We start from the raw sequence: 13,552 nt of genomic DNA on the forward strand, positions 1-13,552 counted from the left end.
AACAGTATTTCCTCACAAAAAATAGCACTTGAGACATTTAACAAGGAGCAAATATTCCATCTCTCAAGATTAACGCAGCAAATTCCTAGTTCATTAATGTCATCTACAATATTACACTTTATTACTTGTTCTTGAGATTTTTCAGATTCTATACATTCTTACAACGCAAGTCATGAGCAAGAAGTCCTTTAAATCCATTCCGAAACCCGTCTGAGAAAACACGAAGGAAGGGCAGTGTCACTCGTCATCTGGGCTCCTCCTCCTACTCGCAGCCCCTCCAACCACACAGCCTCGCTCCTCCTGGATCCCCACAGGCTGGAGCACAGCAATGATCTCTACTGAAAGCTTCATGGAAATAAAACTTGTCTCCAAAATCTCCTAAACTATGTATAATACTTAATATATTTTAGGTATATTGGAGGTACTAACACAAATAGGAACTATCTTGACACTCTCCTGAATCCTGCTGAGTGCCTTGATAAAATTTTAAAGTAAACTGAGTAAATCACACTCCCTTTCCACTGCTAGTTTCTCAGCCTCAATCAGGTATGATCAGGGAAAAGGGAAGACACTCTGAACTGGATGAAAGGTGAGAGTTTAGATGAGACTGGACTCAACTATTCAATATGTGAAAGTGACTATAAAGCTGTAAGATGAGCCCCAAGTTGTCACCAGGGGTATGGAACCAAGATCCAACAGTACCGATGCAAGCAGCAGCAGAATATTCAGCTTCTTTATAACTGTTTCCTAGACAGCATGTTACAAAACAGACACATCACTTTGCCAACAAAGGTCCATATAGTCAAAGCCATGGTTTCTCCAGCAGTCATATATGGATGTGAGAGTTGGACCATAAAGAAAGCTGACCACCGAAGAATTGATGCTTTTGAAGCGTGGTGCTGTAAGGAGATCAAACCAGTCAATCCTAAAGGAAATCAACCCTGAATATTGGAAGGACTAATGCTGAAGTTGATGTTCCAATACTTTGGCCACCTGATGCAAAAAGCTGACTCACTGGAAAAGACCCTGAAGCTGGGAAAGACTGAGGGCAGGAGGAGAAGGGGGCGATGGAGGATGAGATGGTTGGATGGCATCACCGACTCAATGGACATGAGTTTGAGCAAACTCTGGGAGATGGTAAAGGACAGGGAAGCCTGGCGTGCTGCAGTCTATGGGGTCGCAAAGAGTCGGACACAACTGAGCGACTAACACTTTTCATAGGTATTTTGTGGATACTCTTTACCAAGCTGAGGAAGTTCCCCTCTACTTCCAGTTTACTGAGAGTTTTTATCCTGAATGGATGCTGGATTTTGTCAAATGCTTTTTCTGGCTCTACTGATACCATCTTAGGATGTTTCTTCTTTAGCCTGTCGATGTAGCAGACTACATTAAGTGGCTTTCGTAGTATAGTTCCACCAGCGCATAGTTCTTCTGTACACTGCTGGGATCCATCTACTAGTGTTTTCTGGGAGAGTTGCGCATCTGCTCAAACAGGCACCAGTCTGCAGTTCTCCTTCACTACAGCGTCTCTGTCTGGCATTAGGGTAATACTGGCCTCACAGGGTAAGTTAGGGAGTTTTCCCTCTGCTTCTACTTTCTGTAAGAGATTGCAGAGAATTTATATCACTTCTTCCTTAAATATTTGGGAGAATTCACCAGCCAAACAATCTGGCACTGGTTTTGGAAAGTTAACAGTTGATTCAAGTTCTTTAGTAGATACAGACCTACTCTAACTATCTGCTTTTCCTTGTGTGAGCTCTGGCAAACTCTATCTTTGAAGGAATTTGTTCATTTCATCTTAAGTTTTCAAATCTGTGGGCACAGAAATGTTCATAATATCCTGCAGTATCGTTTCAATGCTAATGGAATCATCTGCAATAGCTGCTCTTTCTTTTCTGATTCTAGTAATTTGTGTTTTTCCTGTTTATCTTAGATAGCTTCAGTTCAGTTCAGTCATTCAGTCGTGTCCAACTCTTTGCAACCCCATGGACTGCAGCACTCCAGGCTTCCCTGCCCATCACCAACTCCCAGAGCCTGCTCAAACTGATGTCCATCGAGTCGGTGATGCCATGCAACCATCTCATCCTCTGTCGTCCCCTTCTCCTCCTGCCTTCAATCTTTCCCAGCATCAGGGTCTTTTCCAATGAGTCAGCTCTTCCCATCAGGGGGCCGAAGGACTGCAGCTTCAGCTCCAGCCTCAGTGCTTCCAGTGAACATTCAGGGCTGATCTCCTTCCGGGTTCCTTCTCCTTTCCAAGCACTTCAGAGCTCCCCCATTCTATCTGTGTTACTAATCTGTACTCCACCTGGACTCTGGTGTGAGAGCAGACGTCGTGTGGTGTCTGCTTTTAAGGTGTGTTATAAAGTGTGGCTCATCTCCGTGAATGTTTCATGCAAGCTTGAGAAGAATGTACATTGTGCTATTGTTGGATGAAGGCGTCTATAAATGTCAATTAGATCCAGCTGACTGATCGTATTATTTAGTTCAACTATATATGTATACACTTACTGATTTTCTGCCTACTGGATCTGCCCATTACCAACAGAGGGGGTGTTGCAGTCTCCAGCTATGTTAGTTGGAGAAGGCAGTGGCACCCCACTCCAGTACTCTTGTCTGGAAAATCCCATGGACAGAGGAGCCTGGCGGGCTGCGGTCCATGGGGTCGCTACGAGTCGGACACGGCTGAGCGACTTAGCAGCAGCAGCAGCTATGTTAGTGGACCTGTCTGTTTCCTTTGGCGGTCCACTTAGTCTCTGCCCCATGTATTTTGATGCTATGTTGTTACGCGCATACACATTAAGGACTGTTATGTCCTTTAAGAAAGCTGACCCTTTATCAGTATGTGTTGCTCCTTTAATTCCTGACAATCTTCCTCGCTCTAAGTCCACCTTGTCTGAAATTAACAGCTACTCCAGCTCTCTTGATTGGTTAACACGGTCTATCTTTCTGTATCCCTTTACTTTTAATGTGTGTGTGTGTATGTGTGTGTGCGTGCACACGCACACACATGCTCAGTCATATCCAACTCTTTGCCACCCCATGGACTCTAGCCCACCAGGCTTCCCTGTCCATGGGATTCTCCAGGCAAGAGTATTGGCGTGGGTTGCATTTCCCACTGCAAGGGATTTCCCACTCGGAGACTGAACCCAAGCCTTTGACATCTCCTGCTCTGGCAAACTGATTCCTCACCACCAGCAGCTCCCAGGGTAACACACTTTTAATAGACCTGTGTCTTCATAGTTAGTGGGTTTCTTATAGACAACACACACTTGGGAGTTTTAACTCACTCTGACAATCTTTTAAGTGATTTATTTAGACCATTAAAGTAATCACTGATATTGTTGTTTTAATAGTTATCATACTTTCAACAATTTTCTATTCATTGACCATGCTATTTAGATTTTTGTCTTTGGTCTTTTTCTGCCATCTCTGGTTTAAACTGAGGATTTTATGTGATTCTATTTTCTCTCTTCTGTTAGCCTAACAGTTACACTTCTTTATAAATATTTTTGTTGGCTGCCCTAGAATTAACAATTAAATACACTATACTGCTTCATAGGTAGTGCAGCTACCTTACAGAGTTTTCCCAATCTCTTCCAGCTGTCCCTATCACGTTACTGTCATTCATTTTACTTATCCACAAGCTAATCACTGGATACACTGGTGTTATCACTTTCAATAAACTGCTATATGTTGGATTAAAAATAAGAAATTTATTTAACTTTAATTTATTCTGAATACTTTTTCTTTTTTTATGTAAATCTGAGTTTCTTACCTAATTTTCCTTCTCTCTTCAGAACTACTTTTAAAATTTCTTGTCAAGCAGGTCTATTAGCAACAACTTACCTCAATTTTTGTTTGTACTATATAGCACAGGGAACTATCTTAAATATCTTGTAATAACCTATAATAGGGGTTCCCCGGAGGCTCAGGGTTAAGGAATCCCCTGGAGAAATGGCAACCCACTCCAACATTCTTGCCTGGGAAGTCCCATGGACAGAGGAGACTTGCGGGCTACAATCCATGGGGTCGCAAAGAGTCGGACATGACTTAGTGACTAAACAACAGTAACCTATAATGGAAAAGAGTCAGAAAAAAAAAAAGTAGATATAACTGAATTACTTAGCAGTACTAATTGATTGAAACTAATACAAGATTATTGTAACTTTAATGGCATTTTCCTCTGGTTTTCGACTATGAAAATCGTATTTTCATTTTGTACTGGGCCCCAAAACTTAGGTAGCCAGCCCTGGAAAAATTTGAAAACATGGAACTTCCTGGACAGCAAGTACAGAATATGAAGGAAAAAGTCCCCATCAACTTGTTCTTTTAAGATCTAGACATTAAGTTAACAAAGCTACATCAGATTCTCTTAGTAACTAGAACTCTGAAACTGGCTAGCTACTCACAGCCAGGTACTCCCAGCTAGGACTTGATGATTCGCCCATGGAAAATAAACAACTTCAGAAAACATTAACATCAGAGAAGGCCACTCTGTGACCATAATGGATAAAGAATAAATAAGATCACTCTGTAGTTATGTCTGAACAAAGACAAAAAATGTGAACTCTGTCCAAAGCATAAAAATGACTGGACATCTTTACCCTGGCTAATTTGAATGACTTGCAGCTTTACCAACCGCAGCATGAGCCTCACCCAAATCTTGTTCACCCTGTGTGCTCAGCTGCTCAGTCGTGTCCAACTCTTTGCTCCTCCATGGATTGCAGCCTGCCAGGTTCACCTGTCCACAGAATTTTCCAGGGAAGAATACTGGAGCGGTTTGCCGTTTCCTATTCCAGAGGCTTTTCCTTCCACATATGATCTATTAAGATAGCCAGTCACAGGGCTTCCCTGCTGGCTCAGTAGTAAAGAATCCACCTGCCAAAGCGGGAGACACAGGTTTGATTCCTGATCCAGGAGGATCCCACATGCCTCAGAGCAACTAAGCCTGTGTGTGCCACAACCATTGAGCCTGTGCGCCAGTCCGAAGGTACTACAACTGCTGAAGCCTGTGCGCCCTGGAGCCCGTGCTCCCTACAGCCCGTGCGCCCTGGAGCCCGTGCGCCCTGGAGCCCATGTGCCCTGGAGCCCATGCGCCCTACAGCCCGTGCACCCTGGAGCCCGTGCGCCCTACAGCCCGTGCGCCCTGGAGCCGATGCACCCTACAGTCTGTGCGCCCTGGAGCCTGTGCTCCCTACAGCCTGTGCACCCTGGAGCCCATGCTCCCTACAGCCCATGCGCCCTGGAGCCCGTGCTCTGCAACAAGAGAACCACTGCAATGAGAAGACCGTGCATCCCAACTCGAGAGGAGCCCCCACGCTCCCCAACGAGAGAAAAGGCTTCGAGCGACAAACACCCAGCACAGCCAAAAAGAAACAAATAAATGTTTTAAAAGAGTAATCTAATTCTGTGCACCTGAGATCCAAAGGAAAAGGAAATAAAAAGACAGCGAAAAGAAGAAAGTAACTGAATCATTACCACCTCACAGTAGCAGCTAAATGTGACCATTATAGTAATTGACAAGAGAACTCTGAAATATTCATAATATTAAAGATTCATAAAACTAAAGTAAGATTGTTACATGAGCTTTTAAAAATTAAATACTACACCACATACAAAAAACTAACTCAAAGTGGATCAAAGACCTCAAAAATGTCAGTTAAAACTATACAACTCTTAGAAGAAGACATAAGGGAAAATCTTCATGGCACTGGATTTGGCAATAATTTCTTGCATAGAACACCAAAAATACAGGCAACAATGACAAACAAGTTAAAAAAAAAAACAGGGCTTCACCAAAATTTGAAACTTTAGTCCACCACCTTTTAGAGTAAAAAGGCAACCCACAGAATGAAAAAAAACATTTTCAAATCACAAAGGGATTAATATCCAGAATATATAAAGAACTCCCAAAACTCAACAACAAAATAACCCAATTCAAAAAGGGGCAAAGGGCTTTAGAGAGACATTCCTTCAAAGAAAATACACAAATGTCCAAAAGCACATAAACCAATGCTCAACATCACTAAGCATCAGGGAAACACAAATCAAAACCATAATGAAATACCACTGCACACTCACTAGGATAACTACTCCTTTTTAACAAACAGAAAACAACATGTGTTGGTGAAGATACAGAGAAACTGAAGCACTGGCCCATTACTGCTAGGAATGGAAAATGGTCCGGCCACTGTGGAGAACAGTACGGCAACTCCTCAGAAAACTAAACACAGGATTACCGTGAGATCCAGAAATTCAAACTCTGGGCATATCCCTGAAAGAACTGAAACCAAGGCCTGGAACAAGTATTCATACCCCCATGTTCGCAGTAGCCAGGAAACAACCCGAAGGTCCCCTGATGGGTGAACGGATGAGCAAAACAAGGCTGTACACACAATGGAATTTTATCCAGCCTTAGAAAGGAAGGAAATTCTGACACATCCCTCAACATGGATGAAACCTGAAAATATGCTAAGTGAAATAAGCCAGACACAAAAGGACAAATATTGCACAACTCCACTTACATGAGTTACCTGGAACAGTAAAATTCAGAGAGACAGAAAGTAGAGCGGTGGTTACCGGGAGCTGGAAGGAGCGGGGAACCAGTTTTGATCGAAGGGAACAGTTTCAGTCTGGAATGGCGATAAAGTTCTGGAGATGGATGGTGGTGATTCAGAGCAGTGCAAATGTGCTCAGTGTCACTGAAGGCACACTCAAAAATGGTAAACTGTAAGCTATGTGTATTTTATCTTTTTGGCAAAACAAAAAAAGTTGAATAATGTAAAGAACTGGCACCATGGCAGTCAGAGAAGAAAACTAACAGGAATCCAAAGTGGAAAAGAAGTTAAAACTGTCACTATCTGCAGATGACATGATATTATACACAGAAAATCATAAAGATGCTGCCAGAAAACTACTACTACTACTAAGTCGCTGAGTTCAGCAACGAATTAGTGAAGTTACAGCATACAAAATCAACCCATTACTGACCAGGGAATTTCTGCAGAAACTAACGCCTGTGGCCGGCAATTTTTCTTTTGGCCAGTCAAAACTTCTGGCATTTCCCCCACACGTCGCAGGTTATCACACTCAATAGTTACACCTGAGACGCCTGTGAAGTCTTCCAACGGTCATCAAATGTTGTCTTTGATCCACAATTCTGTAGAGACAAAGGCTCATTCTCCCCATTGTCATGAATTTCATTTTCACTTTCCATATCAGAATCAAACACTAAGGTTTTCTGTCTTTTTGTTCATCCAATATTCACATCGTTTGAATCAGAACTAAAGTCGGAAGAATGATCATCTCCTGAGGCACTAGTATATATACTGCTTGAACAATCAGAGAAAGTATCTGCATAAAACTCTCTGAAAAATTCTTCACTCAAAATTTTGCAGTGTGTCATTTTTGAAAATTCTACATTTATAACATAAACACAAGGTTGGAACAAAAACCTAACAAAGCAAAATGCGAATGATAATGACAATCATTAAGTTGTATAATGAACCCTTGATCAATTTTAAGCTCCAGCAACTTTGCACAGTGATGTTAATTGTGTGTGTGTGTGTGTGTGTGTGAAAGTCATTCACTCGTGTCCAACTCTTTGCGACCCCATAGACTATACAGTCCATGGAATTCTACAGGCCAGAATACTGGAGTCGGTAGCCTATTCCTTCTCCGATGTTAATTGTTTCACTCTCTAAAAACCTATCAATACATCTCCAGTCAATAATGTTCAGGTAACAAAAGTTATATTACTATATTTCCAGTTAATACACAGAAGTCTTTTGCATTCCTATCCATTAACAACAAAAGATAGAAACGAGAATTAAACACTTGGGAATAAACCTCCCTGAGGAGACAAAACACCTGTACTCTGGAAACTATAAGACACTGATGAAAGAAGTCAAAGATGACACAGATGGAAAGATATACCATGTCCTTAAATTGGGAGAATCAATACTGTCACAATGACTATTCTACCCAAGGCAACCTACAGATTCAATACACTCTCTATCAAATTACCAATTTCTTTTTTCAAAGAACTAAAACAAAAAAATTTTTAATTTGTATGCTAACACAAAAGACCCCCAAATAGCTAAAGCATTCCTGAGAAAGGAAAATGGAGCTGGAGCAATCAGACTCCTCGATTTCAAATTATACTACAAAGCTATAGGAATCAAACCAATACGGTACTGGCACAAAAAACAGAACTATAGACCAATGGAACAGGATAGGAGGCCCGGAAATAAATTTATGAATCTATGGTCAGTAAATCTACGACAAAGGAGGCAAGAATCTAAAATAAAGAAAAGACAATCTTTTCCATAAGTGCTGCAGGGAAAACTGGACAATACATGTAAAAGAATGAAATCAGAACATTCTCTAACACCATACACAAAATAAACTCAAAGCGGATTAAAGGGCTATACATAATAAGGCTGACACTATGAAACTACTAAAAGAAAACATAAGCAGAACACTCTCTGACATAAATCACAGCAATATCTTTTTGCACCCACCTCCTAGAGTAACAAAAATAAACAAATGAGACTTAAATAAACTTAAAAGCTTTTACACAGCAAAGGAAACCATAAACAAAATGAAAAGACAACCAGCAGAATGGGAGAAACTGCCTGCAAATGAAGCAGCGGACAAGGGATTCATCTCCAAAATATACAAGCTCTACATCAAAAGAGCAAACAGCCCAATCTAAAAACGGGTGTGCTCAGCTGCTCAGTCATGTCTGACTCTTTGCAACCCTATGGACTGTAGCCTGTCAGGCTAATCTGTACGTGGGATTCTCTGCAAGAATACTGGAGTGGGTTGCCATTTCGTCCTCTAAAAGATGGGCAGAAGATCTAAATAGACATTTCTCCCAAGAAGACACACAGATAGGCAAAAGGCACATTATAAGATGCTCGATATCACTGATTATTAGAGAAATGCACATCAAAACTGCATTTAGGCACCACCTCACACTGGTCAGAATGACCCTCATCAGAAAATCTGCAAACAATAAAAGCTGGAGAAGGTGCAGAGAAAAGGGAACCCTCCTACACTGTTGGTGGATATGTAAACTGGTATGAGCACTATGAAGAATAGTATGGAGGTTCCTTAAAAAACTAAGCGGTACCATATGACCCAGCAATCCCATTTCTAGGCATATATCCGAAGAATATCAGTTTGGAAAGACACATGGTCCCCCATGGTTCACTGCAGCACTACTCGCAATAGCAAAGACACGGAAGCAACCTAGGTGTCCACCAACAGGGGAATGGGTAAAGGAAATGCGGTACAGATACACAGTGGAATACTGCTGCTGAGTCGCTTCAGTCGTGTCCGACTCTGCGCGACCCCATAGACGGCAGCCCACCAGGCTCCCCCGTCCCTGGGATTCTCCAGGCAAGAACACTGGAGTGGGTTGCCATTTCCTTCTCCAATGCCTGAGAGTGAAAAGTGAAAGTGAAGTTGGTCAGTCGTGTCCAACTCTTCGAGACCCCATGGACTGCAGCCCACCAGGCTCCCCCGTCCCCGGGATTCTCCAGGCAGGAGCAGTGGAGTGGGGGAGCACTGCCTTCTCCAACAGTGGAACACCACTCAGCCATGAAGAAGGATGGAATGATGCCACATGCAACAGAGATGGACCCAGAGACTATCACAGTAACTGAAGTCAGAAGGCAGAGACAAAGACATTCACTTATCGCAGAATCTCAAAAAAAAGATGCAAATGAACTTATTTACAAAACAGAAACAAACTCACAGACTGCAAAAACAAACCTACTTTTAAAACTAAATGAAAAAAGAATTGGTGACAAGTCCTAGAGAAAATCAAGCATTTATACTCACTCTAAATATGAGTACTTCAGCAAGGAAAGCCAAAGACCGGAGACTCACTAGGCTGGGCCATTGTCTGCACTGGCTCCGCAGCAGCACCATCCAAGGGTCCTGGGTCGGGAGAGCTAGGGCTGAGGAGGAGCACAACTAAGGGATTCTAGAACCAGTGTCAAAACTGAGTTGTTTCCACGATAGTGGACCAAAAAAATAAAGCTCCTGGCTACGAAAATATGGGTACTTTTCTCAATCCAAATAAAAGAACATCTGATTAATCTAAAATACAGCCAAAATAGACCAATGGAACTGCACAGAGTTTCAACTAAATCCCACAAATATCCAGTTACTTCATTGTGTGATTGGGCTTCCCTGGTGACTCAGATGATAAAGAATCTGCCTGTAATGCAGGGGACCTGGGTTCAGTCCCTAGGTTGGGAAGATCCCCTGGAGAAGAGAATGGCAACCCACTGCAGTATTCCTGCCTGGAGAATTCTACGGACAAAGGAGCCTGTCAGGCTACAGTCCATGGGGTCGAAAACAGTTGGACATGACTGAGTGACTTTCACTTTCAATTTGTGACTAAGGTCATAAATACTGTTGAAGCAATCAGACATCCAAATGAGAAAAATATATATATAACTCCTACTTTATAACATACACAAAAAATAAATTCCAGATGAACTATAGGTTTAAAGAGGAGGTAGTAGTTGTTCAGTCACTAAGTCGTGTTCTACTCTTTGCAACCCCATGATGGGACTGCAGCACGCCAGGCTCCCCTGTTCTTCACTATCTCCCAGAGTCTACTCAAACTCATATCCCTTGAGTCAGTGATGCCATCCAACCATCTCGTCCTCTGCCGCCCCCTTCTTTTGCTTTAAATTTTTCCCAGCATCAGGGCCCCCTCCAATGAATCAGCTCTTCGCATCAGGTGGCCAGATGATAGGAGGAATAAATCAATAAAGCATTTAGAGAAAAGAACAAGAGAGCATCTTCATAACCTTGGAGTAACCAAAGATTTTTTTAAACAGGACATTAAAAAAATCACTAGTCATAAAAGAAAAAATTCTGATAAAGTGAACTATATTAAAATTAAGAATTTCTGCTCATAAGATATCATTAAGTGAAAAGGAATCCACTGAATGAAAAAAGACTTACTATATACATACACATGTATATACATCTATGTGACTGAAGGATCACATCCAGAAAACACAAAGAACTCTGGCAGCCACTATTCAAACATGAACAAGCTTAGAAATGGGGAAAGACCTGAAGTCTCTTCACAAAAGATTTCCAAATGGCAAAAAAATATGAAAAGATGCTCAAATTCTTATCATCAGGGAAATGCACATAAAACCTTTTGTGCAATAAATACCATGACACTTATCAGAATGTTTTTTTTTTTTAATGCTAAGTATTTGTACAGATGAGAAGCAAATCAAACCTCTTCTACAGTGCCAGCGCGAGTGTAAATTGGTACAACCCACTTTGGCAAACTACTTCAAAGTATCTACTATAGATGAACAAACCCACAACCTATAACCTAGAGGTTCCATGCTTGAGTGCAGACCTAACAAATGGATACACACATTCACCAGAAGCCATGTACAAGAATACTGGTAAACAGAGCCGAGCACGCCTGAAGCGCCTACCAACAGTGAGATAGACATACACTCACCAGAAGCCATGTACAAGAATACTGGTGAACAGAGCCTGAACACGCCTGAAGCGCCTGCCAACAGTGAGATAGAGATAGACTGTGCTAGAGCCACACAACCACAGCGTTATGGACGAATCACAGTCACATACAACACAGAGGAGTTTCACAAGCGCTGATGAGTGAAAGAAATTAAGACACAGAACAGAGCATACCATAAGATTCCGTGTATGTAAGTTCAAAACTAAGCTCATCTGTTAAAGCCAGGACAGTGGCTCCTCTTGGTGGAACAGAGAGGAACCAGACAAGGAAAAGGGATGGGCCTCTGGGATGCTGGCCACATTGCTTCTCAGTCTGTCTTCAGGACTACAACAGTGTGCTTAAAGCGCTTCAAGCTGGGCATGGATGATTACGTGCTTCTGTTTATTTCAGCTTCAAGTCATAAATTTAAACTAAAATGCTGGATCAGATCCACCAGTTCAGAAGTTACATTTCTTTATTCCAAGGTATGACTTGGCAGAGTGTTCTCAATTTTCTAGATCAGTAACTACCCAAACTAGGCAATTCTCAACCAGCATTTTCCACCTAAAACCAAGAGACTGACTGAGTTTGAGGGAAAGGGAGTTAGAAGAAGGAAGAGGTAACCACAAATACCCCAAGTTTACATATTTTACATTGTTATGAAAACACAAACACACACGACCATAACGTGCTCCAGTGCCATCAGGAAAAGGTGGAAACATCAAAGGAGGTTGCTAAGGCCAAGCCTGCTTCCCGACCCCTGGCAGCAGCACAGAAGGACAAGGGACCAACAACGGATGACTCCCTTCAGATGCTGCTTCCAGAGCACAAAGGACTTCTGCTCGGGGCCCTCAACCCCATAGACCTTGGGTCTTCACACCAAACGCCAGGTTTCGGAAGGTGTGTGCTAACCAGGACGAGGGTCGCGGCGGGGCTAGGAGACCAAGCTTGGCCCTTACCCGGCGCCTGCGAGGGCGGCCCAGGTCCTGCTGGATGCCCGCCTGCACACTTGCCTACTGTGCCGGGCCACGGGGAAGCCAGGCCACGGGGGTGTGGGCCACAGGGGAGCCGGGCCACGGGGTGCGGGTCATGGGGGTGCGGGCCACGAGAGTGAGGCCACTAGGGGGAGCCGGGCCACGAGGCTGCGGGCCACGAGGGAGCCGGGCCACGGGGGAGCCGAGCCACGGGGGAGCCGAGCCACGGGGGTGCGAGCCACGGCTGCAGGGTGGGCTGCGGGGCCGTCGTCCGCCGCTGGGAGGGTGACCGGCTCAGGACGAGCCCGGGGCGAGCAGGACGCAGGTGGCACCGAAGCACTCCCGGGGGCGGACAGGTGATAGACGGAACCGCGCCAGGAGAGGGAGCAGGTGGGCGCGCGCGGGGGGACGGAGCCTGGGGGAGAGGCGCGCCGCGGGGACCCTGGGGAAGAGGGGAGGGCCGGAGGGGAGGGCAGGAGGACCGAGGCGGGCGGGGGGCGCTCACCGTGGACTCCCGCACTTGGCTGTGAAAGTGCTGCTCCCGCGCCGACACCTCGTCCTGCCCTTCCATCCTCCTTCATGCCCGCCGCCTCGCCGCCCGCGCGCTCCGCCGCACCATCGCCTACCGGCTCGAGGGGCTGGACGGCCGCCCCGCCGGCCGGGACGGGAATGGGCGGACAGTCGGCCGCTACACGGACGGTGACCACAACCCCGGCCGCTGCCACAGCCGCCGTCTCAACCGCCGCCAGAGGAGAAGCCGCTCGGTCTACCGAGGGCTGGCGCGTCGCGGGCCGGGGCGGGGCGGGGGGGCGGGGCGTGACGTCAGAGGAAGGCGCCGCGCGTCAGAGGAGCGCGCCGAGGGCCCCTGAGGGGGCGTGAGGCCGGGGGCGGGGCCTGGCGGGTGGGACTTGGGGCCACGCCCCTCGCGGGAGCCGGCGAATTTCAGCCTAGAGCCGGGCGAGGAGCTAGCTGTTGGGGTCGGGTCTCGCGTGAGCGCGAGCTGACGGGGGCGGGCGGCGCGCCGGGGACGACCCGGTGTGGCAGCTGCAGTCCGCTCCCTTCACCG

General features: G+C 45.0%; 1 protein-coding gene across 3 annotated transcripts in view; it reads right to left on the reverse strand.

Annotated features, from left to right (window-relative positions):
- Positions 1–13,289, reverse strand: part of LMBR1 (limb development membrane protein 1) — a 133,007-nt gene extending 119,718 nt beyond the window's left edge. Inside the window, exon 1 of one of the 3 annotated variants that reach the window (XM_040260208.1) lies at positions 12,992–13,289. In XM_040260208.1, coding sequence (XP_040116142.1) covers positions 12,992–13,057 — 66 coding nt within the window. In that variant the 5' untranslated portion in view covers positions 13,058–13,289. Of the gene's footprint in view, positions 1–6,239; positions 6,357–12,991 lie in introns of those variants that run through there. The other 2 variants (XM_040260209.1, XM_040260210.1) reach the window with 2 other exon arrangements.
- Between the last annotated feature and the right edge of the window lie 263 nt (positions 13,290–13,552).

Source organism: Oryx dammah, unplaced genomic scaffold, assembly GCF_014754425.2.
Source record: "Oryx dammah isolate SB20612 unplaced genomic scaffold, SCBI_Odam_1.1 HiC_scaffold_18, whole genome shotgun sequence".
NCBI classification, from domain to species: domain Eukaryota; kingdom Metazoa; phylum Chordata; class Mammalia; order Artiodactyla; family Bovidae; genus Oryx; species Oryx dammah.